Source organism: Amblyraja radiata, chromosome 7, assembly GCF_010909765.2.
Source record: "Amblyraja radiata isolate CabotCenter1 chromosome 7, sAmbRad1.1.pri, whole genome shotgun sequence".
NCBI lineage: Eukaryota > Metazoa > Chordata > Chondrichthyes > Rajiformes > Rajidae > Amblyraja > Amblyraja radiata.
Genome location: NC_045962.1, coordinates 37,903,483 through 37,930,050, shown reverse-complemented (window position 1 = coordinate 37,930,050; position 26,568 = coordinate 37,903,483). Strand labels below are relative to the sequence as shown.

Sequence of the window (26,568 nt, the reverse complement as noted above, 5' to 3'; positions counted from 1 at the left end):
CTGCAGTTCTGTCACTGCCCATGTGCGCGACTTTAGCGCCTTTGAGAGGGGGGCGGGTTTAAAACGCCGTTTCCTCCAGGCTGTTGAAATCGATGTTGTTCAGCCTGTTTAGTTGCTGACGAAAAATCGTTGCGACATTCGTTCTCTGCAGTTATTTTTAAACTAAGTTGGATCATTTAATTGCTATAGTAAATTAAAAATCATCTTCTAAAGCCGCGAACGCCGACAACGGGATGGATCTCGCGTAGGGGACAAGGCAAGGTACGCTGTTTATTTTTACATTAAAAAGTGCTTCTTAAGATCCCTTTAATCAAAATTTTAAGTTGCGAGAAGTTGACTTGGAGCCCATCCGAACCGGCAGTATTTTTCATGCCGACATGGGGTTCAAATCCACTGCAACGGCAACCTTCCAAATGATCGCGTCGCATGAAAAACCCACTCGCAAGATGATTTAAATGGCCATTAATTTGCAGGTATTAAACACTAAATTCCTTCCATTTTGCCTATAAATCCATGACAATGAGATTTAAAAATCATGTTATATTGTGAATTCTTGTGTGTATGTTATTTGGACACTTAGGCTTTAAAAATGTTGATCTTTTCTTAAGATATGGATAGATGTTTAGATCTAGTAATTGAATTACGTAATTAGCTACAATTGGGTAACTAACTAATTATATGCTTTAATTTCAGGTCATCCAAGTAAGATTGTTTCATATTTGTTTCAGAATGCTTCAATCTATAATAACTGAAAATTTCTTTCAGTTCTCTTAATTTTTAAGAAAGTTATGGGCTTTTGACTGTCCTCGATCACAGCTTTTGTGTTAAGTCAATGGAAAAGCAATAGGGAACAAGATGCTAATTTCCAAGTATGAAAATGGCCATAACTTTTTTAATACTGAAGGTATGAAAGTGAATTAGGTGTCAAATTAAACTTCTTTTTATGCTTTATCTGATGGGATAAATTGCAGACTTGATTTTTAGAATCTCAAAATTTTGTAACATTGCCACTAAATCTAACTGGTTGGTCTGGTCTCCACACTATATCATTTGCATGGTCCGATCATGTGCCCGATCCTCCAGTATCTGCTGCAGTAATAGATTCTGGCAGCGGTGGCTCGCAATTAACCCAAAGCTTCCCAAAGATAGACAAAGTGCTGGAATAACGCAGCGGGTCAGACATGTTTCGGGTCTGGGTTGGGTGAAGAGCTGGAGGCGAGACAAGACCAGCAGCTGCTGCCCACAGCGCATGCGCGCGCCGCAGGGCAGGCCGGGAGTTGTAGTTCCCGTTGGTCGCCGTGGAGGGGATCGCGATGGCGAACTGCTGCCGCATCGGGCCGTCCATCCTCAACAGCGACCTGTCGCGCCTGGGCGCCGAGTGCCGCCGCATGCTGGCTTGTGGAGCCGATTACCTGCATTTGGATGTGATGGACGGGTAAGGGGAGGCGTGCGACGGCACTGGGGCAGCGGTGAACCGGGCCCTGTGGCGAAGAGACGGCAAACATGGTGTGGCCTGGGGTGGGGATGGAGGGGGGAAGATGGGGGGTGTTCAAAGACCAGGGGAACGACTCGAGCATTGGGACGGGGGGACTGAGGATGGTGACTGGGTCGGGGTTAAAGAACGGGTTGGCATTCTTCTTCCAAGTCTGTCTGTTGTGATTTGTGCTTCTCTTTCCTTCTAGTTTTTGCCCCTTGGGTATTGTTCATTTCAACAATTCAAAAACTCCCCCATTCCTCACCTTGTGTTCCTGTCCTTTCCAGTTACTTTCCAAACTTAATATATATTCTCAAGAGTTACAGTCTTAGCACAGATCCCTGTGGCACCCCACTGGATTTCGGTTGTCAACCTGAAATTGACCTCATTTCTTTTACCTGCTTCCTGCAGGTGAGCCAGTCTTGCCAATGCATTACCTACAACATGTTAAGGCCCTGTCCCACTTTCCCGAGTTACTCACAAATTCTCCAGAGTTTTCCCCTTGATTCAAACTCGGAGAATGTCCGTAGGAGTCTGTAGATATTTCATAGCGGCTCGTATTGCCAGCCATAGGTACTCGGGGCATCAGGTAAGTCGGGACGTTTTTTTCAGCATGTTGAAAAATGTCCACGAGTAAAACAAAATAGCCCGACTACCCACGGCTGGCTTCTCCGAGTTTGAATCAAGAGGAAAACCCGGGAGAATTTGGGAGTAACTCGGGAAAGTGGGACAGGGGATTACATCTATTCTACATTTTCCTTGATTTCCATCCCCTTTGATGTCTCGTTTTCACACCTTATACTTTAAATCTGTGTCTCCCACTCCCCTGATTCGGTTTGAAGAACGAAAAGGTCACCAAACGTCACCTCGATCCAAAACGTCACCCATTTCTTCTATCCAGAGATGCTGCTGTTACCCATGCTCCACAAACTCGCATTGCCCCTGATTGCCATCTCTGGGCCAATAAGCGTGCCCCCACTCCCCCTCCCCTTCTTGGATCTCTTCCTTGAATCCCTCTTACCTTGGCACTTCTTTCCTCCTTTCCTGTAGTAATCCCATATCATTTCCCTTAATATCCAAATGTTTATTTGATGTCTGAGCTGCCACAGGCCTCTGGCGAAAAAAAACTTTGTGTGCCTTGAATCATTGATCCCCCGCTCTTGAGACTGACTCCAGGTTCATGCCACCTACATTGTTATCTGAATCATTAATATACACAATAAACAAGGGATCCAGCACTGATCCTTGTGGCACAACACTGGTGACAGGCTTCCACTAACACCATCTACCTCCGATCAGCAAACCATTTTTGTATCCAATTTCCTCACTCACCCTGGATCCCTTGTGTCCTCGCCTTCTAGATCCACGAGCCATAGATTATTTACAAGTAACATGTGTTGACAGATATATACTTGCAATCCCAGTACACCTGTGTTATGTGGTGATGGAATACCACACCGTTTTGGACCTTATTCTTGCAGTGAATGATCTATAGCCACTCGGAACCCTGTGATACAATGACAAGTCAATTTTATTTCTATAGCACATTTAGGACCTCAAGAAAAATCAATTTTGCAGTGAATTGATATTTTGTGGCTGGAGGGAAATTTACACTGGTTTCCAATCAGGGTTAGCATTAAGATTCTTCTTCTTTTACCTGACAGACCCTGAACTTGGGTATAAGGAATGCAAATTTGATTGTTGAACAAGATTCAACACTTTTGTAGGAAGGAACTGCAGATGCTGGTTTCAATCAAAGAGTGACACAGCATGCTGGAGTAACTCAGCGGGACAGGCAGCATCTGTGGGTTTCTTTTAGAAGGAATGGGTTCCTTCTTTCCAGACATGCTGCCTGTCCCACTGAGTTACTCCAGCATTTTGTGTCTATCTTCAAGATACAACACTTGTCAGGAGAAGAAAATTAAGCAGGATCATTGCAGACTTCATGAGAACAGAGACAACTGATAAAATGTGAACATGCAAGGCAGAAGTCAAGTCAAGTCAATTTTATTTCTATAGCACATTTAAAAACAACTCTTGTTGACCAAAGTGCTTTACATCAGTGCAAGTACTAACGTGCTACATACAGTGGTACATAGATCTACCAATACATGCATAAATACATACATACAGCGCTCCCTCAGAGGACTTCAAGAAACGCTTGTGAGTAGAAATAAGTTTTAAGTCTAGACTTAAAGAAGTCGGTGGATTAATGTTGTGAATAAGTGTGTTAATAAGTGTGAGATTTTGGAGAAACGGCATGAAGGGTCAATAATACAATTTTGGGGGGAAGTTGTAAGTATAGAGGAAGGTGGGATGAACATTTGCCGACAGTTAACAGTAAGCTTTTACAATTCATTAGTAAGGTCTCAGTTGTTGTATTTTATTGAATTTTGGTTTTGTTGAATTCTGAATATTTCATTCCAAGTATATCAGGACGTAGGATGAAGAGATTTATTGAAATATTTAAGTTATGAGTGACCACAAACGCTTAAGGGGAGAGGTACATTTATGGAGCGAGTATCAGATTGCTCAGAAAACGAGCTTTTGTGGATACATTTGTGGAATGAATTGGCAAAAAGATGGCAGCAAAAATGGGATTCTTGTAACCTCCAACATAAAAAAAGGAAGATAGGAAGTTTAATGCACTGTCTGAAAGGCAGTGGATAGGGATTTGGAAAAGGGATCATGCTTTTGGAGATCTGAATTGCAGAGTTGGGTTGAATTTTGATTCTGAATGGCTTCCATGTTAGTTGTAATGATTGCAGGTAATGTCATGATTCAAACATCTGAAGACTTTGTTCTCTCTCCTTCAGCCATTTTGTGCCTAACATCACCTTTGGTCATCCTGTGGTGGAATGTCTTCGGCAAGATCTTGGACAAGAGCCCTTCTTTGGTAAGATTTGCAACATCAGTGTCTTGTGCAACAAACAATTTGTTGGAGGAGATCAGAGGCCGAGTAGCACCTTCATCAAGGTTTTGACCCGAAATGTGGACATTGAGTAATGAGGAAGGGTTAGTTAGCAATCTTGTTGTACGTGCCCCCTTGGGCAAGAGTGACCATAATATGGTTGAGTTCTTCATTAGGATGGAGAGTGACATTGTTAATTCAGAAACAATGGTTCTGAACTTAAAGAAAGGTAACTTTGAGGGTATGAGACGTGAATTGGCCAAGATTGACTGGCAATTAATTCTAAAATGGTTGACGGTGGATATGCAATGGAAGACATTTAAAGACTGCATGGATGAACTACAAAAATTGTTCATCCCAGTTTGGCAAAAGAATAAATCAGGGAAGGTAGTGCATCCGTGGATAACAAGGGAAATCAGGGATAGTATCAAAGCGAAGGATGATGCGTACAAATTAGCCAGAAAAAGCAGCATACCGGAGGACTGGGAGAAATTCAGTGACCAGCAGAGGAGGACAAAGGGCTTAATTAGGAAAGGAAAAATAGATTATGAAAGAAAACTGGCAGGGAACATAAAAACTGACTGCAAAAGTTTTTATGGATATGTGAAAAGAAAGAGATTAGTTAAAACAAATGTAGGTCCCTTGCAGTCAGAAACAGGTGAGTTGATCATGGGGAACAAGGATATGGCGGACCAATTGAATAACTACTTTGGTTCCGTCTTCACTAAGGAAGACATAAATAATCTGCCGGAAATAGCAGGGGACCGTGGGTCAAAGGAGTTGGAGGAATTGAGTGAAATCCAGGTTAGCCGGGAAGTGGTGTTGGATAAATTGAATGGATTAAAGGCCGATAAATCCCCAGGGCCAGATAGGCTGCATCCCAGAGTACTTAAGGAAGTAGCTCCAGAAATAGTGGATGCATTAGTAATAATCTTTCAAAACTCTTTAGATTCTGGAGTAGTTCCTGAGGATTGGCGGGTAGCAAACGTAACCCCACTTTTTAAGAAGGGAGGGAGAGAGAAAACGGGGAATTACAGACCAGTTAGTCTAACATCGGTAGTGGGGAAACTGCTAGAGTCAGTTATTAAAGATGGGATAGCAGCACATTTGGAAAGTGGTGAAATCATTGGACAAAGTCAGCATGGATTTACAAAAGGTAAATCATGTCTGACGAATCTTATAGAATTCTTCGAGGATGTAACTAGTAGCGTGGATAGGGGAGAACCAGTGGATGTGGTGTATCTGGACTTCCAGAAGGCTTTCGACAAGGTCCCACATAAGAGATTAGTATACAAACTTAAAGCACACGGCATTGGGGGTTCAGTATTGATGTGGATAGAGAACTGGCTGGCAAACAGGAAGCAAAGAGTAGGAGTAAACGGGTCCTTTTCACAATGGCAGGCAGTGACTAGTGGGGTACCGCAAGGCTCAGTGCTGGGACCCCAGCTATTTACAATATATATTAATGATCTGGATGAGGGAATTGAAGGCAACATCTCCAAGTTTGCGGATGACACTAAGCTGGGGGGCAGGGTTAGCTGTGAGGAGGATGCTAGGAGACTGCAAGGTGACTTGGATAGGCTGGGTGAGTGGGCAAATGTTTGGCTGATGCAGTATAATGTGGATAAATGTGAGGTTATCCATTTTGGTGGCAAAAACAGGAAAGCAGACTATTATCTAAATGGTGGCCGACTAGGAAAAGGGGAGATGCAGCGAGACCTGGGTGTCATGGTACACCAGTCATTGAAAGTAGGCATGCAGGTGCAGCAGGCAGTGAAGAAAGCGAATGGTATGTTAGCTTTCATAGCAAAAGGATTTGAGTATAGGAGCAGGGAGGTTCTACTGCAGTTGTACAGGGTTTTGGTGAGACCACACCTGGAGTATTGCGTACAGTTTTGGTCTCCAAATCTGAGGAAGGACATTATTGCCATAGAGGGAGTGCAGAGAAGGTTCACCAGACTGATTACTGGGATGTCAGGACTGTCTTATGAAGAAAGACTGGATAGACTTGGTTTATACTCTCTAGAATTTAGGAGATTGAGAGGGGATCTTATAGAAACTTACAAAATTCTTAAGGGGTTGGACAGGCTAGATGCAGGAAGATTGCTCCCAATGTTGGGGAAGTCCAGGACAAGGGGTCACAGCTTAAGGATAAGGGGGAAATCCTTTAAAACCGAGATGACAAGAACTTTTTTCACACAGAGAGTGGTGAATCTCTGGAACTCTCTGCCACAGAGGGTAGTCGAGGCCAGTTCATTGGCTATATTTAAGAGGGAGTTAGATGTGGCCCTTGTGGCTAAGGGGATCAGAGGGTATGGAGAGAAGGCAGGTACGGGATACTGAGTTGGATGATCAGCCATGATCATATTGAATGGCGGTGCAGGCTCGAAGGGCCGAATGGCCTACTCCTGCATCTAATTTTTATGTTTCTATGTTTCTATTATTTTATATCCACAGGTGTTGCTGAGTTCCTCCAGCAGATTATTTGTCGCTCCAGCACCTGCAGTCTCTAGTGTCTCAATACAGATGTAGTAGTTGTGTACATGAAATTATTGAAATGGGGGCACAGATAAACGTGGATAATCAGCATTTACATTGCAAGCAGTAGATGTTGGAGCGTGGTTTGCATGCTGGCACCAGCCGATTTACTTGCGTCTGTTATAAACCATCGTATGATTTGATTTGCTTGGATAGCATTCAAAACAATTTTTTGCTGTATATCAATACATTTAACAATAATAAACCAAACAAAACCACTCTTAATCGCTCATGTTATATGTTGCAGCCCTGTTTGTGTTGTGTTGTGTTGTATGTGCTTGTATGGAGTCGCCTGGATTTTATCCTACTATTGAACATGAAACTAATATCTGAGCTGTGACATGCAGGACGCTGAGACCTGTACATTTTCTCTTTCTCACAAGGATTGATTTTACCTCTAACTTACGCATTTCCCCCATTCACAATTTATCCAGGTTTGGGCTAATCATTATTTATAGTGCAACTCCTTGGAAACATCAAATTAACCAGCATCTTCAGTTCTTTGTTTCTACAGCAGTAACGCTAAATATATTCTTCCACTGTAAACCATGAATTCAAAGAAATTATTTGATCTTTGGCAGTCATGTTCAAGCCTATGTTTGAAAACATCAACAATGACAATCTCTTAAATTCTAATGTCTTCGAATAAATGAAAAAGTAACAATAAAGCTCTAGATGCATGTTGTCTTTCATTCCAAGCATTATCAAATGCTTTAAGGAAGTAACTATATGAGGAAGATCAGTGGAACAGCTCATCTAAATATTGGGCATGGCAAAGCCCTCATCTTGGGCTCTATCACTCACAATTTCTCAGCTAATAACTCCATCCTCACGAGCAACAGTGGTCAAAATGGACCCAGACCATTTGCAACCTTGGTGTCATGGTTCCATGCCAGTCAGCCTGCTTCCCTTACCCCAGCCTGTGGGGCAGAAGCTTTAATGTGTGTCTTGAGACTTCTAGACTTGACGGTTCCAGTGCACTCCTGGTTCTCAAGTTCTATATTCTGTAAACTTGAAGTTTAACAGAACTTTATTGCCAGTCTGCAACTTGCACCATGCTCCGTCGACTCATCAACCCACTGACCAACATCGTCCTAGTTAATGTCTCAATTGAAAAAAAATCATCTTTCCCAGACAAGCTCTGATTTCAAGCACCTTTACCTTGTAATTTGCTCCAACCAGGTGAAAATCCCAGATACCCACAGTTTTGGCTTCTTGACTATTCCTGAATTTAATGGCTGCAGCATTGGCAGCTGAGCTTCTGCTATCAAGATTCTAAGCTCTAAAGTTCTCTGTTGGGTGTGCCCTGCCTCCTGTTGCCCTTGAGACACTTTTTGGAATCTACTTCTTTGAGATTCAGGTTTTGGTAATCATCTTGTAAACCTTGCATTAGTTTGATATGCTCCTGTGAAGTATTTGCAATCTACACATAACTAAAGCTCTGATCTTGTGCTCTTCTGGTTTGCGCGTTTTTTCTATTTGCGCAAAAACGGCACGTGATAGCGCTACAATTTTCCACCAGCTCACTCGCCGTTCTCCTGTGCTGCGAGTGTAACAATTTTTGATCCGATCGGTGGTATAATGTAAAAGTTAGCGAGGTTTAAAAATCGTAAAAACCGTGCATGCGCAGATCGATTTCTCCTGCCAGTTAGCACCGCGCGGATTAGTCTCTTCTGTCACTCCCCGGGACCGTCCGTCCCTTCCTGCGCCATTGCATCTTGACTGGAGCTGAGGGACGCTATTGGTGGTCGGCGGAGGTCTCCAACCAGACACAATTTTCGGAAGGACCAGAAATGGCCCTTCCCCTCTGGTCCCCCTCGCTAGCTCCTGCCCCCCCTCTCCCCCGTGATACTCCCCTCTCCCCCATGGCTCTTCCCCCATCTTTTCTCCAAGCTCTTCCCATCTCCCCCACACTCCCCTCTGGCCCACACGCCGGAGCGGCCGGAGCTGCTGGTGTTTCCAGGCCGATTCAAGGGTAGGGGAAAGGAGAGAGAGAGAGAGGTGAGGGAGGGAGTGGGGGAGGGGAGGAGGAGAGGGAGGGTGAAGAGGATGGGGAGAGAGTGCTAGGGATGAGGGGAAATGAGCTGCGCCTGTGCAGTGGGGGAATATTTGCGTTGGGGGACCAAGCCTCCTGTGTGACAGGGACCCAAGGCTAGTATTTTACTATGTTTAAGGTTTGATATAAATGGAAGTTGATGATAATTGCATTCGTTTTACCCCTGATTTATCTACTTAGCTTCTGGAAGTTGAAGCTAAAGCTGGATGGTGACTGGAGCATTTCATGCTTTCTGCTAGGGCAGAGTACTTGTCTCCCAAGTATGGCATTCCATTAAGAGTGAGCTGTTGTGTATAGGCATTTGGTGCCATATCAAAGCATGTTAGCATGTTTTAGTCTTGAAAATGGCAGGAAGGTGACATAGGGTGTGGCAAATCAACAACGTGCACCTTTATCTCTCACCAAAGCAAAGATGGAGTAAAGTAAAGGTTCTTTAGCCAATCAAAATGTAACCCCCAGCCACTGGAAGTGGTGAGGCATCCCACAGCTGCTCACTTTATTGCTGCAATATTATGCAGTAGATTTTAATAAAGAGACCACCCTATCCTCACTGTGCCACAAGTACGGTTCATCGATTTAACACTATTTTGAAGAATTGTTAAGATAACCTGGATATTTTTGGACAGCAGCTATAACTTGGATTAGCCATTTGTCCTGGATGGATTGTGAATGTTGTGTAAACACTCAGTAAATAAAATTTCCAATAAATCCCAAGATATTTTGAGAGAAGGAGATCATGAACTGAGAGGCAGTGCATTTAGTTTAGAATCAGAGGTTTCAAAGTATCATTGGTGGCTATACCTTTAGTTATCTAGATTTCATGTTTCGCAGTTAATCTCAATGCCTCTAATTTCTTTTAAGATTCCCCTCAGAACCCAACTATCCCTGAGTATCTGTGGGGCTGTCCATGTTCGATAAATAAGTCCTATGGGGTTTTAGTTTGCTAATTGTCATGGTTGTAAATTTGTGAATGTAATTTGCAGAGCAGTTGTTCTCTTCATCTGCAGAACCTGGCTCTATTTCTGCAGTGAGTTTCATAGATCTAATGGTTATGAACACTGGTGAGAGGAACTTAAGAAGTATTGCCTTGTACTGTACTGTTTTCTTTGCAGACATGCACATGATGGTCTCAAAGCCGGAGCAGTGGGTGAATCCTATGGCAGTAGCAGGAGCGAATCAGTACACATTCCACCTGGAGGCTACGAACAACCCTGGTCCTCTCATCAAAGACATAAGAGAAAATTGTATGAAGGTGAGATGAATGAGTTGATGTGTTCGAATATGTATGTATCCGGTGTCCAGAGTGTTTTGTTGGGGTGGGAGATTGCAACCTTCATGTGGTCCGCACTGTTTCGAAGAATGCAATCAACCCAACGTGCACAATCAAATAAGATCAAATAGAACAAGTTGTCCTGCAACTTTAGGCTGTGCACGCCATACGCAAGAAGAAGAAGTGTTTTGTTTATGTGAATAGTCAGTGTACAGAAGGAACAGCTGCATTATCTTTTACTGTGGAAAACCGTGAATAGAATCCTGGATTGTGTCCTTCCAAATCTGGGTCATGTAACATGAGAGTATTTTAAACTGTGCCAGAGTATGGAATTATCTGTCTGACATTGTGAAAAAACGGGATCAGTCCCACTACAGATGGTATATGAGCAATACTAGGACAGTGCCAGGAAGTACAGTTGTCCACTGTATAACTGGGATACATTAAGTCTGTTATTGTATAAAACCGGTACTGTAAAGGAGGGGTCAGGTCTGTCATTCAATAACACTGAGGTACAGTACAAGAGGGGACAAGTCTGAGAGTGTGGCTGGGCTAGTGTGGGTCCCTGGTGATACTGGCTGCCTTTTTGAGGCAGTGCCTCCTGTGGATATCTTCAATGGTGGGGAGGTCAGCACCCATGATCGATTGAGCACTGTTCACTATTTTCTGCAATCGTCTTTGTTCGTGAATGTTTGAGTTGCAGAACCAGGCTGTGATGTAACCAGTGAACATGTAGAAGTTCAAGAGAATATTAATGAACATAGCAAATCTCTTCAATTTTGTAATATTGAGGAAATTTGGTGAATTAGGACAGTCATTAGGACCGAGGGATTTGTGCAGATGGACCATTACTATTTCACAATTCTGTTTTCTTCTTTCCATTAAAAGTAGAGAATTCCAGTGCATGATGGGTTATTTATTTCCTCTACTGTGAAAATTATTTAGTCAGCAAATCAGACATTTCTTTATTATTATTTACAATATATCATCTAGATCATTCATGACTATGATTTTAAAATCATTTTTGAGCTAATTTTAATATCTCTTGCAATGTTTTTCCTTTTATTGCAGCTCTTTGTATCTTCCCCAGCCCTGGATTAACTCAATTCTTGGTGCATAAACATTTTTCTTTAGTTTTATTTCTCTCTTCCTGACTGTTCTTTTTGGTAAGTGGCACTCTCAACGTTTTCATTGGTCCTATTAATAGAACTTTTTTACTGCCTCCATGCTCCTCTGTAGTTGTGCCCGGTAATATTCTGTCTGGGTTTTGGTCAGCTGTTATTCACATCCATTCCAAAATCTCAAATATTACCAACTGTTACATTTCGAAAATATAACACCTAATTTCATCGCACTGTTACTGCTGGATAAATAGTCCCTGACAGTTGGACTAATTAATATATTGTCATTTGCTGTTTAAAATGTAGCATACCCTACCATCTTATTATATCTGAAAAACGATCCTACTTGTGCTCATGGAATTGAATGCCTTTATACTTTGAGCTTTCCTTATATCTTTGAGTGAAAGGTTTCATTTGCTACCAGCCCTTTCAACTTGAATTGATAGATTCTTCCATTTGATCGCTGTTCTAAGGATGCCTGTGGACAATTCAGAATTAACACAATCAAGGAGTTCCGTTGATTGTTTTCCCTGCCTTTCATCCTGACCTATTAAAATTGCTGGAACTTTTAATTGGTTCATTTTCTGCATCCTTCCTCAAAATCTTATGCCATGGAATATTTAATTCCATCATCTGCAGTGATTTATTTCTGGATGTTCTGTTTGCCCCTCCCCTCTCCACATTCTCAGCATTTCTTCTAGGTCTGCTCAAGTAATTGTCCACCTTGCCTTTAAAAATCATTCATGGATTTGGCTTCTACCTGGTTTTGAGGTAGTCCACTCCATGTCCTGACAGATGAGTAAGACTTAAGTACTCCACCTCTAATTATTGATTATTAAATATTCTTGAAATATTCTCGTTCCTCAATCACTTGGGCAGAATGTTACAAATTCCAAGACCTAGTGGGTGAAAGAATTATTCCTCAGATGCCTCTGACTGCTTACGACCCGAAACGTCACCTATTACTTCTCTCCTGAGATGCTGACTGTCCCGCTGAGTTACTCCAGCATTTTGTGTCTACCCTCTGTTTCTGGACACTTACCATTCAGAAAAGTTGTCTACTATGTACTCTATGCCCCTCATAATTTTGCGAATCTTCCATCATCCTTCATCAACTGTGCTTCAAGGAAAACAAACCCAGCAATTGTCTCCTCATAATTGAAATGCTTTGTACTTTTATCCAACTTGAAGTCCTGTCTGTCATTCTACAGCCTAACGCTTACTGTTATCTGCTATTATCTGCAGATGCAACTTGCACCTGGGTGTGTGATTTAGCACAGTGGTGGCATTTCTTCCATGTTCACACCATCCATTTTGACCATCTACACTAATCTGATTTGCCTGCATTAGGACCATGTTATTCTATGCTTTTGGGTAAAAGCATACCTCCAAATGCAGGGACATTTTCTTCCAGCTGTCATTAGGCAATTGACCCATCCTATAAACAATTAGAGAGCAGTTCTGAGCTACCATCTACCTCTTTGGAGACTTTCGGATTATCTTTGATCGAACTTTACCGGGCTTTATCTGGCACTATATATTATTAACTTTATCCCGTATCTGCACACTGTGGAATGCTCGATTGTAATCACGAATTGTCTTTCCGCTGCTGGATAGCACGTGACAATAAACTAAATGTAGCTAATATAACTTTCCAGCTGTTCCACGTCCTGCTGTATCCTTAACTCTTTCCTGTCTGACTCCATCGCTTTGTGTGCTGTCTGCAAACCTACTAATTGAACCATCTGCATTTTACTTCGGAGTCACGTGAGTGACTACGTGAAGAACCCCGCCAGGACGCATGCGTGTCATATCGCTACACGCATTGCGAAACTGTCAGGCGTGGTGGAACGACGTTCCCCCGCAGCGGCAGTTTAAAAGCCGGAACATGCAGGTATGAATACTCTGCGGTCTTTTTGTGTTTTCCCATACTGATTACAGGTGGGGAGCATGGACAAGTCGAAGAAAGCAACGAGGGCTGCGACAAAGCTGGTGGGGGAGGACCGCGGAGTAGCGGGCAGCCAGCAGTGGCCAGCGGCACTTGAATCACCTATAATGGGATCAGCTGTGCCCGATGTCGCCTCCGCACCGGCCAGATCCACTCCGTGGTCGGGCGGTAAGGCAAAACAAAAAACTAACAAAGTCGTGGACTCAGATGAGTCCGACTTTGAGCAGCCGCGGGCGGCCATCGACCGTGAGCGCTGGAGCAGGATGGAGCGGTGTATGAAGCATTTGCTCCAACGTGACAGGCTCCAGGAGATGGAGTCGAGTCACTGTGGGCTCTATGTAAAACCCACAGCAGCACCTCTTGTAGGGCTGCACAGTGCTTCTCCCTCGTCAGAGGGGAGTACTGGGGGTCAGTACTGGGCTGATCCTGAAGAGGGGTTTGCAGAAGAGAAATCAAGTGTGCAGGGGATGCAGGAACGTGAAAATCTACTGGACATGATGTCCAACTTCATACAGCCAGACCAGACTGGCCAAAACCTGGAGCAAAAACTAGCTGCCAGTATAGATTATATGTCCTTTAACCAGCTACAAGAACAGGCTGTATTGGACACCACATCAAGACACCTGGCACCGGGTAACTGTATATCCCTGAATGTTCCTGTAGTAAATACTTGTATATGGAAACATATTGGAATAGGAGTTAGAGGCAGGCTGGGGTGGATACTAATATTTTTAAATCTCATTCCACCAGGGCTGCAGCTACATCGGCAGCTATGCAGTTGGATGTACCAATGGACCAAATCCTCAAGACAGCAGAATGGTCAGGGGGAAAAACATTCCAACTATTTTATCATAAATCAGTCATTAAACCTGGAATGTTTGCAGAAACAATTTTAAGTTCTGTAATTTAATTTACCCCATAAATAGGGGCTATAATTTTGTGTTAATAAATTTCATGGATTTCAATGTCGGATTCATGTCTAAATTATGTTGACACAATTCCTCCTACAGTCATTAAGGCAGATGTGATGCATGGGCTCGTTTCCACGGTATGAAATCACAGAGCTTTGAAATCTTCACGTAGTCACTCACATGACTCCGAAGTAAAATAGTAAGATTAAACGAGAACTTACCAGTTCGAAGTTTGATCGTTATTTTATGAGGAGTACGTTGAGGGAACACGTGCCCTCCGCTCCCACCCATGATCATATGCTCAACTGGTATTTCTTCTCTAATCTTACTATGTTTAAGTCATTAGTTATCTGTGATTTCACACCGCTGCTTTGAAGAATGACACGCATGCGTCCTGGCGGGGTTCTTCACGTATTCCCTCAACGTACTCCTCATAAAATAACGATCAAACTTCGAACTGGTAAGTTCTCGTTTAATCTTACTATTCTATTATAAACCACAAAGGTTCCAGCACTAATCCCTACTATACACCACTTGTTCAAGTAAAAAAAATACCCATCCGCCACTACCCTCTCCTATCACCAAACCATGTTTGGTTGCAGTTTGCAACACATCTTGGGTCCTTTGTGCCTGGACAAGCCTACCAGGTCGAACCTTGTTAATATCTTTCCTGAAGTCCATGCAAACATGAGGAAAAGCACGATGAGATTTGTGAGAAATCATCTACCCTGCACAAAATCATGCTGGCTCTTTAGAATCAGTAAAATGGATGCTGTCTGTCTATTCCATCCACAGATGCTGCCTTTAGCACTTTGTTTTCCTCCCAATCAGTATCTACCTTTCCAAGTGAACATAAATCCTGTCCCTCACAATCTTCTACTACAACTTTTCTATCACTAAAAGAGGCTCACTGCCCTATAGTTTCCTATCTTATCCCTAAGGGGACAACATTGTCTATTCTCCAGTCTGCTGCTACATGGTGTATTAAGATGCAACAAACTCTATCAGACTCTCTGTCAGAGAGATTTATCCACTCTAATTTGTGCCAATATTTCTACGATTTTCTTCTTCCTGATGCCGACATAATCCAGAATATCATTGCACCCCTTAATTCTCCAGCCTCCATATCGTCATGTCTGGTGAATATCGACGAGACTTGTTTGAACAATAACTATATTAGTTCAACTGCATCAAAAACATATGCAGCAACTTTTATCTGCAGCTTATCAATTTTATTATTTGCGTGCACAGCTTTCCTCTAATTGAAAACCATAAAAATTACAAATGCTTAAATCGGAAATTAAGAAGGAAAATACTGGAAACGCTCAGTAGGTTGGACAGTGTCCATGGGAACTGAAACGGTTAACCTTTCATATCAAAGATCTTCATCAGAACTGGCAGAGAAACCAAGTCAGCATTAACTTGCACAGGAGGTGGAGAGAGGTGGATAGGGCAAAGTGGATATCTGATAAGGTGATGCCAGCGTTACTGAGGGGTAAAGTAGTGGAGCTTGTTGATTTATTAATACTGGTATTTAGAGAGAAAAGTGAGAATTTGAATGAAGGAACATAAAAGTTACAAAATGCAGGGCTACAGGACATGTTTGAAGTAAAGTCTTCCATTGACTTTATATTTCACTTGTGAACAAAGAATTGGTTTCTATAAAAGCCCCTGGAATTTACTTCTATTTCCTACAGTTTTGTTGTTGAACGGTTCCTTTACTCCATAACTGTTAGACACGATCCTAAATTAAATCCTAGTTGTTTTGTGCTACAGGGGACCCACTCCATTGACGTGTTCGCTGTTTCTCAGTCCAAGGACATTCTAACTAATTTTGATGCCTGGTTCTATATGCGTTCCACCTTTGATTACTACATGGACACAGTAACGAAGGTAGTCACCAAGAACACATAATACAGTGACGTCGTATGGTTTCTCCTCAGGTGGGGTTGGCAATTAAACCAGGGACATCTGTAGAAGATTTGGCTCCATGGGCAAATCAGATTGATATGGCTCTGGTGATGACTGTGGAGCCAGGGTTTGGAGGTCAGAGTTTCATGGCTGATATGATGACAAAGGTAAATCATCGTCTTTTTTTGCTTTATTTTAAGTTATTTTGTGACTTGCCATGCTGTTTTAAAAGTACAGTGTCCTCCATAATGTTTGGCGCAAAGACCCATCATTTATTGATTTGCCTCTGTCCGACTCCACAATTTGAGATTTGTAATAGAACAAAGCACATGCGGCTAAAGTGCACGTTGTCAGATTTTAATAAAGGCCACTTTTATACATTTTGGTTTCACCATGTAGAAATTACAGCAGTGTTTATACATAGTCCCCCCCCCCCCATTTCAGGGCACCATAATGTTTGGGACACATGGCTTCACAGGTGTTTGTAAGTGCTCAGGTGTGTTTAAATGGCTCCTTAATGCAGGTATAAGAGAGCCACCCCACAGAGGTTCCCCCACGCCGGGTCTTCATTGTCCTTTGTTCTCTCACCCTCCCCAATTGTCCATTGTCCTTCCTCCCCCCCCCCCCCACCTCACAGCGGTCCTCCCATGCTCTCATCGACCGTGGGTCGACCCGCGAGGCTTCACCGTCGCTAAGGCCCCATCGTCGCGAGACATCACCGCTCCGTCGGCCGCTCCGCCGACCTGTGAGGCCCCGGCCGGGGTTCCACAAGGCTTTTTTTTGAGGAATCGAGACCACGGCGCCTCAATAAAGGCCTCTTGCTGCGTTCCCAGTCTACAGCCGCGGCCTGTCGGGAAGTTTCCTGGCCGCACGGCCTGTTGTACAATGGCCCAATTCTTATCCTATCCCTTGTGATCTTATGTACCCTAGCTTTTAAAAGGACTGTTCAAAAACCTGATAACAGAGGGGCACAAACCGTTCCCGAGTCCGGTGGTGCGCGCTTTCAAGCTTGCTGGGCTGGAGAAGGAGGAATGGCTAAGATGGGACAAGTCTTTGTTTATGTTGGCTGCTTTTCCTTTTCCAAGGCAAAATGAAGTGTAGATGGAGTCAGTGGTTGGAAGTCTAGCCTGTGTGATGGACTGGACTACATCTACATCTCTGCAATTTCTCGTAGATGGAGTTAGAATCGAATTTGGCTGTACAGTTGTGAGTGTATACAGAGTATACCAGAGGACTGAGAACACATCCTTGCGGGCATCGGGTGTTTAGAATTATTGTTGTCACCTAGCCTCGCAGATTGTGATCGGTGGGTCTGAAAGTCAAGGATCAATGCCATATGCCCCATCTGCGCTAGTCCCACCTGCTCATGTTTGGCCCATATCCCTCTAAACCTTTCCTAACCATGGCCCAAATGCCTTAATTGGTTGTTTTTGTACCTGCCTCAACTACCTCCCCTGGCAGCTTGTTTCATATACCCACTGTGTGGAAACAGTTGCCCCTCGGATTCCTGTTAAATCTTTCTCCTCTCACCTTAAATCTATGTCCTCTCACTCTTGATTCTCCTCTTCTGGGTAAAGTTCTGGCGTGACTTAATATATTAGCAATCTTATTGGCTATGGGTTATCTTAGAATGTTGTTTTTCCCTTACTCATCCATCTTTTGCTGATAATTTTTGTAAAAGCTTTGGAGCCATAAGCGACAATTTTTATGTTTGTTTCAGGTGCTTTGGTTGAGGACACAGTTTCCTTCCCTGGATATTGAAGTTGATGGAGGTGTAGGACCAGACACTATTCATAAATGTGCAGAGGTATTGTACCCTTAAAATATGAAATCCAGATGTATGATCACAGAATAAATTCCATTGTTTCCAAGTTCACATAATTCTTTGCAATGCCATATGTCATTCCTCTGGCCATTCTGTGGTTGGGAAATGGGCCTGAGTCACTCAACATGCATTTGAGCATCTATCTATACTCCTGAAAGTACTAGCTTTGCAGGTGGACAGTTGAGTGACAGCATCTGTCTGATACTTAACACTTTCAATTTCATTGTAGTAACCTAGAAAGTGAATTCAGTACCCAGTGAATCACAGAGGAATTACACCAAAACACAATAGGAGCACAGGTGGACGACCTGATCTTTTAACAGCCTCAATGTTAAATATGACCATGTTTGAATTATTCTGGCCTTGGCTCATCTTCTACACATCCATCTAGCCCTTTATTTTATCAATTATTTATCCTCTACTTTCAATATATCTAATAATTCAGCTTCTGCCATGTGATGGGCAGAGAATTCCAGATTTTCTCCACCCTCTGAGAAGAAATGTCTGTGTAGTTTGATTTTAAATGACCAGCCCCTCCCTCTTAGTTACAGTGCATTCAGAAAGTCTTATAAAGCCTCAACATTACATCCTTGCTTTTACAATGCATTCAGAAATGTTCCACGTTTTGTTATGTTACAGCCTTATTCTAAAATGGTTTAAGTTCATTTTTTTATCATCAATCTACACACAATACCCCATAATAAAAAAGCGAAAACAGGTGTTTAGAAATGTTTGCAAAGTAATTAAAAAGAAATAACTGAAATATCACATTTACATTTTATTCAGACCCTTTGTTGAGGCACCTTTGGCAGCGATTACAGCCTCAAGTCTTCTTGGGTATAACGCTACAAGCTTGGCACACCTGTATTTGGGTAATTTCTCCCATTCTTCTCTGCAGATCCTCTCAAGCTCTGTCAGGTTGGATGGGGAGCGTCGATGCACATCTATTTTCAGGCCCCTCCAGAGATATTCAATCGGGTTCAAGTCCGGGCTCTGGCTGGGCCACTGAAAGATTTTCACAGACTTGTCACAAAGTCACACCTGCGTTTTCTTGGCTGTGTGCTTAGGGTCATTGTCCTGTTGGAAGTTGAACTTCCGCCCCAGTCTGAGGTCCAGAATGTTCTGGAGCAGGTTTTCATCAAGGATCTCTCGGTACTTTGCCCCATTCATCTTTCTCTCGATCCTGACTAGTTTCCCAGTTCCTGACGCTGAAAAACATCCCCACAGCATGATGCTGCCACCACCATGCTTCACCGTAGGTATGGCATTGGCCAGATGATGAGCGGTTCCTGGTTTCCTCCAATCGTGACACTTGGCATTCAGGCCAAAGAGTTCAATCTTCGTTTTACCAGACCAGAGAATCTTGTTTCTCATGCCTTTTGGCAAACTCCAAGCGGGCTGTCATGTGCCTTTTACTGAGGAGTGGCTTCCGTATGGCCACTCTACCATAAAGGCCTGATTGGTGGAGTGCTGCAGATATAGTTGTTCTTCTGGAACGTTCTCCGATCTCCACAGAGGAACTCTGGAGCTCTGTCAGAGTGATTGCCCAGTTTGGCCAGACGGCCAGCTCTATGAAGAGTCCTGGTGGTTCCAAAGTTCTTCCATTTAAGAATGACGGAGGCCACAGTGCTCTTCAGGACCTGCAATGCTTCAGAAATTGTTATATACCCTTCCCCAGATCTGTGTCCCGACACAATCCTGTCTCGGAGGTCTACGGACAATTCCTTCGTCTTCATGGCTTGGTTTTTGCTTTGACATGCACTGTCAACTGTGGGACCTTATATAGACAGGTGTGTACCTTTCCAAATCATGTCCAATCAATTTAATTTACCACTGGTGGACTCCAATCAAGTTTCAGAAACCTCTCAAGGATAATCAATGGAAACAAGAGGAACCTAAGCTCAATATTGAGTGTCAAAGCAAAGGGTCTGAATACTTCTGTAAATGTGATATTTCTTTTTAATTACTTTGCATAAATTTCTAAACGCCTGTTTTTACAACTTCCTTCTGGGGTATTGTGTGTAGATTGAAGATTTTAAAAAAAAATTTAATTTTAAAATAAGACTAACGTAACAAAATGTGAAAAAGTGATGGGGCCTGAATACTTTCTGAATGCACTGTATGTCTCCTTTATCGACTAATGAAAACATCCCACTACCTATCCTGTCAAGCTCCACTTGGGATCTTTGAATAAGGCCACCTCTCATTCTTCTAAATTCCTAGAAATACAGGCTCAAACTCTGGTCAGATTCATTCAGCATGGAAACAGGCCCTTTGGCCCAACTCATCCATGCCGACCAAATTGCCCCATCTGAGCTATTCCCATTTACCTGCACTAGGCCCATGTCCCTCAAAACATGTCCTACCCAACATTTCCTGTCCAAATGCTGTTATTGTACCTGCCTCATGTACGTCCCTTGGCAGCTTGTTCGCTATACCCACCAGTGTGAAAAAGTCTCCCCTCGTGTTTAGCTTAATTTAGAGATACAGCGTCGGCCCACTGAGTCCGCACCGACCAATAATCACCTGTTCACTAGTTCAATGTTATCTTGGTTTTGCATCCTACACATTAGGGACAATTTACAGAAGCCCATTAACCTACAAACCTGCAAGTCTTTGAAATATGGGAGGAAGCCTGAGCACCTGGTGAAAACCCATGCGGTCACAAGGAGAAGATATAAATTCTGTACAGACAGCACCTGTAGTTAGGATTGAACCTGGGTCTCCGTGCTGTAAAGCAGCTACTCTAGCGCTGCGGCACTGTGCCGCCCAAGAAGGGTTTTAGCCTTCATCCCAAGAACTATATCTGCAAACTATGTACTTGTATTCCTAGATCCCTCTACTATACAACACTCTCCTGGGCCCAACTGCCCAGCCAGAGCCATCAGATCCGTTCCCATAGCAGACTTCTGCAGCAACAGCTGGAGCTCTGGCCTGGCCGGTGCCGGTAGATCTGTTCCCATAGTAGACTTCAGAAGCTTATTTTGTGGGCCGGTATCTAGGCTCCTTGGTTGCCTAGGCAGCCCTTTCCGGTACTGGTGAACTCCTCTCAAGCCATGACTTCTAATGGTCCAGCAAAATGGATAATCCAGACAGGCTCTGGAACACTCTAGGACATCCTGTCCTTGTATTTTCACCTGATACTCGAACTTTGAATAAAGCCTGGGCTTCGATAACTATTCTCTCCATATTGTTGAACTAATGACCCTTCAACGTTTATTGCCATAATTGTTCATATTCATTAAACATGCCCAGACAGGGGTAAGGCCTCGCGGTGGTGATGCCTCATGGGTCGACCTGTGGTCGATGAGAGCGTGGAGGACCACCGTGAGGGGAGAGGGGAAGGACAATGGAGGACCCGGCTTGGGTGGGGGGGGGGTGCCGGTGTGCTTTGTGACTTTGTCAGCGCCGTAGTGGCTGCTATTTGTATACATTGTGTATGCAAGCAAAGAATCTCACTGTGCTTGGTCACATGTGACAATAAAGTATTCTTTCCTATTCCTAATATTCTGTTTCACTAGTAAACGAAATGCAGCTTCCCAGTGGTACTGCAGGGCGAGGCTTAGAGTGGAGAGAGATTCAGGGGGCTTCACATTTACTTGTGGTTTTTTTCAGGCTGGAGCAAACATGATTGTGTCTGGCAGTGCTGTCATGAAGAGTGATGATCCCAGAACGGTGATCAACCTGCTCCGAAATGCTTGTATGGAAGCTATTCAGAAGCGTAGTCTGGACAGGTGAAAGCTCAACAGTGCAACTACTCCATGCCTGCTTCAAGTGGTGAGAATATGAACTTAAAACATTTTTTAGTATTGTTCAAACAATTTGAAAGAAATTTCAATCCAAAATGATATGGTAGTCTGCAAATATTTACTAGTATTTTACTTTCTGTGGCTGACCATAGATTTTGCTGGTTTGAATAAATGTTACACTGCCATCATATTTCATAGAAATAAAGCATAGATGTAACCGCACAAGAACGGGCCCTTCGGCCCACAATGTCTGAACCGAATATGATGCCAATACTATCACTTATCTACCTGTACATAACTCATATCTCTCCATTCTCTGCATATCCTTATGCATAGCAAAAGTCTTTTAAATGCAATTACTGTAACTGCTTCAACTACTACCCCCAGTAGTGTGTTCCAAGCACTCACCACCCACTGTGTATAAAAAATAAATTGCAGCATGAAAGTATGAATTATGTGAATTCATATTCTTAATTTGGTTGTGATACATCGATTTGTGACAGGAGTATGGAAATGATTTTTCTCATTTTCACATTTGCACCCTCTCACAATTTATCGTTGTGAGGAAAATTATCAAAAGCTTGTTCATGCAGAAAACTGTCATGTGTGAAGCTGGAGCTTTTGTTGATTACTATGGCAAGCTCTTTTAAACCTGGTGATGGGAATTAAGTGACATATTTATTTGGATTGTTAAGTATCCAGTCATATGGAGGTGGGGAAATAGGTCACGGTATAGATCAGATGTAATGTGAATTGCTTACACCTATTCAAGTATGGTCTTAAAATTGAATGCTACTGTCATCTGGTTTTGTTATGATACCAGAGAGGAAGTGAGAATTTATCATTAATTTTGTCTCTGGTCCATTCAAATAGGATGCCAGTGGGTCAGATAGTACCTTAAGATTTCAGTGTCTGCAATTTCTGATGTTTGTTGTCTAAATAAACCTGTCAGCTAACTATGTTGCTATGTTTGGAGAGATGTGGGGGAAACGCACAACTTTTAAAAAAATTAAGTGGTTATAATAGCAGCCCCCTGCTGTTTGATATGCATCAGAATCTTTAGTCCTACCTACAAAAAATAACTGATGCTGTGAATGTTGCTCATGAATACATGTGTACAGTGTCACTCATGGTACATACTAACATATTTCAGTAACAAAGTGGTACTAGGAATATTTGTCATTATATTTCTTGTAACACAAATTAGAAATTCCCCAACCGCTCCCTTCTCTGTCGCACCTGTCATTCCTTCTTCTGCCCCATCTCATTGGGCAAAAAGTATGGAAATGTGAAAACGCACACCTCTAGTTTGGGGGACAGTTTCTTCCCAGCGGATATCAGGCAACTGAACCATTCCTACCAACAACTAGTCCTGAGCTACTTTCTATCTCATTGGAGACCCTGGAAGACCAGTAAGGTCTTTGATCAGACCTTACTGGTCTTTATCTTGCACCAATTCCTGTTATCGTGTATTTGCACACTGTGGATGCCTCGATTGTAATCATATATTGTCTGTCCACTGCTATTCACTGTACCTTGGTAAACATGACAATAAACTAAACTCTCAACTCAGACACCATTTTGCAAATTAAGATGAATACAACTTAGCCACATGCAACATAAAGTATGTTGTGAGTAGACAAGTTTAGTTTAAAGATACAGCGCTGAAACAGGCTCTTTGGCCCACTTGCTCCCGAAAACCCCCCATAAAATCCATATAGACAGCATCCGTAGTCAGGATCGAACCTGGGTCTCCGGCGCTGTAAGGCAACAACTCTACCGCTGCACCACCTTGCTGCCCAAGTTATAATTTCAGATGCTGACATGATTTGACAGCAAACATCAGTGCATATCTGCTGTGCTCAAGGTGCTGAATACTCGCCCCCATTTGGAGTAGCTGAGGATAGAATTCCTTTGTGCACATGACAGACCAATGAGAGAGACATTTTACTAAAATAATTTTACTTCAAAAAAGTAAACAAGGCATTTGGGTGTGAAATGCAGTTTTAGAACAATTCTTAAACATTTTTGTTGTTGAATTATGAGAACCTCCGAGCCGGCTGCTGGTTAAATGATCTTAGTACAGAATATCCAGTGGATTTAGCAAAGCTTGTATTTGGACGTTGCACTGTGACACAACATCACCGTGGCATCTGTTAATACATTCAATGCTTGTTTCCTGAAATGTAAACATTCATGGCTTTGTCGTGATACTTGGTAGCTCTGTAAATCTTCAATGACTTCAGCTTCAAAATATCTGCAGTTTACTGATTTTGATATGTCAAATCAAAAACATAGGATGTTTCTTGACGTGAATGGCTTCAATTTATTACCTGACGGAAAGAAAATGCAAAGCATTAGTTGTGTTTAATAATGACAGAATCAAACAGGATGTTTTACAACACATAATCCTCCAAAATTTCCACCATCTCCAACGGGATCCCACCTCTAGCCACATTTTCCCAGCTCCATCATTTTTCGCCTTCCGCAGAGACCGTTCCCTCCACAACTCCCTGGTTAACTCATCCCTTCACACCCCCTCCCCAGGTACCTTCCCCAGTAACCGCAGAAGATGCAACACCTGTCGCTATACCTCCTCCCTGGATTCTGTCCAGGGACCCCGACAGTACTTTCATGTTAGGCAGAGGTTCACTTGCACCTCCTACAATCTCGTCTACTGTTTCCATTGTTCAAGATGTGGACTCTTGTACATGGGCGAGACCAAACGCACACTGGCCGATTGTTTCGCAAAACACCTTAATTCAGCCTGCGTGAACCAACTTGATCTCCCGACCCCAGTCCCACTTAGGAAACCTCTGGAGACTTTGCCCCCCACCCAAGGTTTCCGTGCGGTTCCCGGAGGTTTTTGTCAGTCTCCCTACCTGCTTCCACTACCTGCAACCACCTGCAACCTCCGGGAACCGCACGGAAACCTTGGGTGGGGGGCAAAGTCTCCAGAGGTTTCCTAAGTGGGACAGGGGCTTAATTCTCCTTCCCATTCCCACACAGACCTTTCTGCCCTCAGTCTCCTCCATGGTCAGAGTGAGGCGAAATGCAAATTGGAGGAACAGCATCTTATATTTCGTTTGGGCAGCTTACAGCGCAGTGGTATGTATATTGATTTCTCTCACTTCAGGTAACCCCAGCATTCCCTCTGTAATCGTCTCCCACCCAAGTTGCACCAGCTTCTCTTTTTCATCCCACAAACAGCCTGTTTCCTTTAGCATCGTTACTTTTTTGCATATCTTTCATTCATTGTTCTTTATCTCTCCACATCACCGTCTATATCTCTCGTTTCCCTGTAGGAAATAACTGCAGATGCTGGTTTAAATCAAAGGGTCTCCCATTCCTTTCCAGAGATGCTGAGTTACTCCAGCTTTTTGTGTCTATCCAACATTGTGTCCATGTTATTTAAGGAGTCTATAGTTAATTGCAACGTCAAAAATTTCCCTCCGTTGTAAAGACCAATATACTAGGGTATTATCAATAGAAGTTGACTCTGTTGTAATAGATTACTTACAGTCCATTTTCAAACATCTGACGTATTGCCAATGTGTAATTTGAGCTATGTCCACAGTGAGAAATGCAGATGCAACAGAAAATCTCAATGTAAATAGAAATTTGGAGTATTGTGAGCAGTTTTGGGCCCCATATCCGAGGAAGAATTTGCTGGAATTGGAGAGGGTCCAGAAGAAGTTTACAAGAATGATCCCAGGAATGATTGGGTTAACAATCATTGAGCGTTTGAAGGCACTGGGCCTGTACTCACCGGAGTTTAGAAGGATGACATCCTCATTGAAACTTACCGAATAGTGAAAGACCTGGATAGAGTGAATATGGGGAGGATGTTTAGTGCGAGTGCCTAGGACCAGATGCCATAACCTCAGAATAAAATGACTTGCCTTTAGAAAGGAGATGGGAAGGAATTTCTTTAGTCAGAGGGTGGAGAATCTGTAGAATTCATTGCCACAGACGGCTGTGGAAGCCAAGTCAATGGATGTTTTGAAGGCGGAGAGACAGATTCTTGATTAGTACGGTTGACAGGGGTTATGGGGCAGGAGAATGGGGTTAAAAGGGAAAGATAGATCAGGCATGATTGAATGGCAGGGTAGACTTGATATGCCAAATCTGCTCCTAGAATTTATGAACGGAGTTTCACTTATAAATAACCAAATGTTCAACATTTTGTGCTAGCATTAAGGACTGGTTTAAATGTTGGTATTTTTAACAGGCATGTTTCCTTCACATTCTGAAAAGGGATAAAATACTCTCTTCACTTAACATCCATACCAATATATTTTTCAGCAGAATGTACTAAACAAAGAAACAGCCACATCATAATGTAGACAAATGGCACTCTCTCCGAAGCTGCCCGGCCATTCTCACTGAATGCCACATCATAATAATGTTTTTGCACTATTCAGGCAGGAGCTGGAGGATCTCCCAAAGAGATTTAATCTTAATACAATTTCTTGTGCAACGTGCATCACAATGATGACAGTTCGGCTAGAAATAAGATATTCACAGGGAAAAGTAAAAATGTTGTAATATTACCTTATTATCATTCTTAAACTTTAATTCCAAATAAATCCAGGTTTATTGGCACTATTGCCTTGCACTGTTCTGTCCCCAGATTGAGAGTTAACATTTTGTTTCTCCAGCAGATGGCACTCTCTCCAAAGCTGCCCAGCCATTCTCGCGGAGTATAATCTTGTGAGAGGCATAAGACTACGTTTTTCATCTACAACTTCTTCCGGATGATTTAAGTGTTTTATATCTTCCTCGTTCAAAGGGAATGTACGACAATTCCATGGTAGTACAACCTGCAATAAAGTATAATATTTTTAAATGGGA

The 26,568-nt window shown here is 42.8% G+C and overlaps 1 protein-coding gene across 4 annotated transcripts; it reads left to right on the top strand.

Annotated features, from left to right (window-relative positions):
- Window positions 1-1,262: 1,262 nt before the first annotated feature.
- On the top strand, window positions 1,263-26,568 carry rpe (ribulose-5-phosphate-3-epimerase). 4 transcript variants are annotated; one of them, XR_004412590.1, is made up of 8 exons: window positions 1,263-1,435; window positions 4,291-4,370; window positions 10,092-10,231; window positions 16,173-16,307; window positions 17,861-17,947; window positions 21,581-21,742; window positions 26,065-26,105; window positions 26,413-26,568. XR_004412590.1 is itself a non-coding variant. In XM_033024213.1 (7 exons), the coding sequence occupies exons 1-6, from the start codon at window positions 1,314-1,316 to the stop codon at window positions 21,701-21,703; spliced, it is 687 nt and encodes a 228-aa protein (XP_032880104.1). In that variant the 5' UTR covers window positions 1,263-1,313; the 3' UTR covers window positions 21,704-21,742; window positions 26,379-26,568. The 4 variants fall into 4 exon arrangements, 2 of the variants coding, with proteins under 2 accessions (XP_032880104.1, XP_032880103.1); XR_004412589.1 differs by having other exon boundaries at window positions 26,062-26,105; XM_033024213.1 differs by lacking the exon at window positions 26,065-26,105 and having other exon boundaries at window positions 26,379-26,568.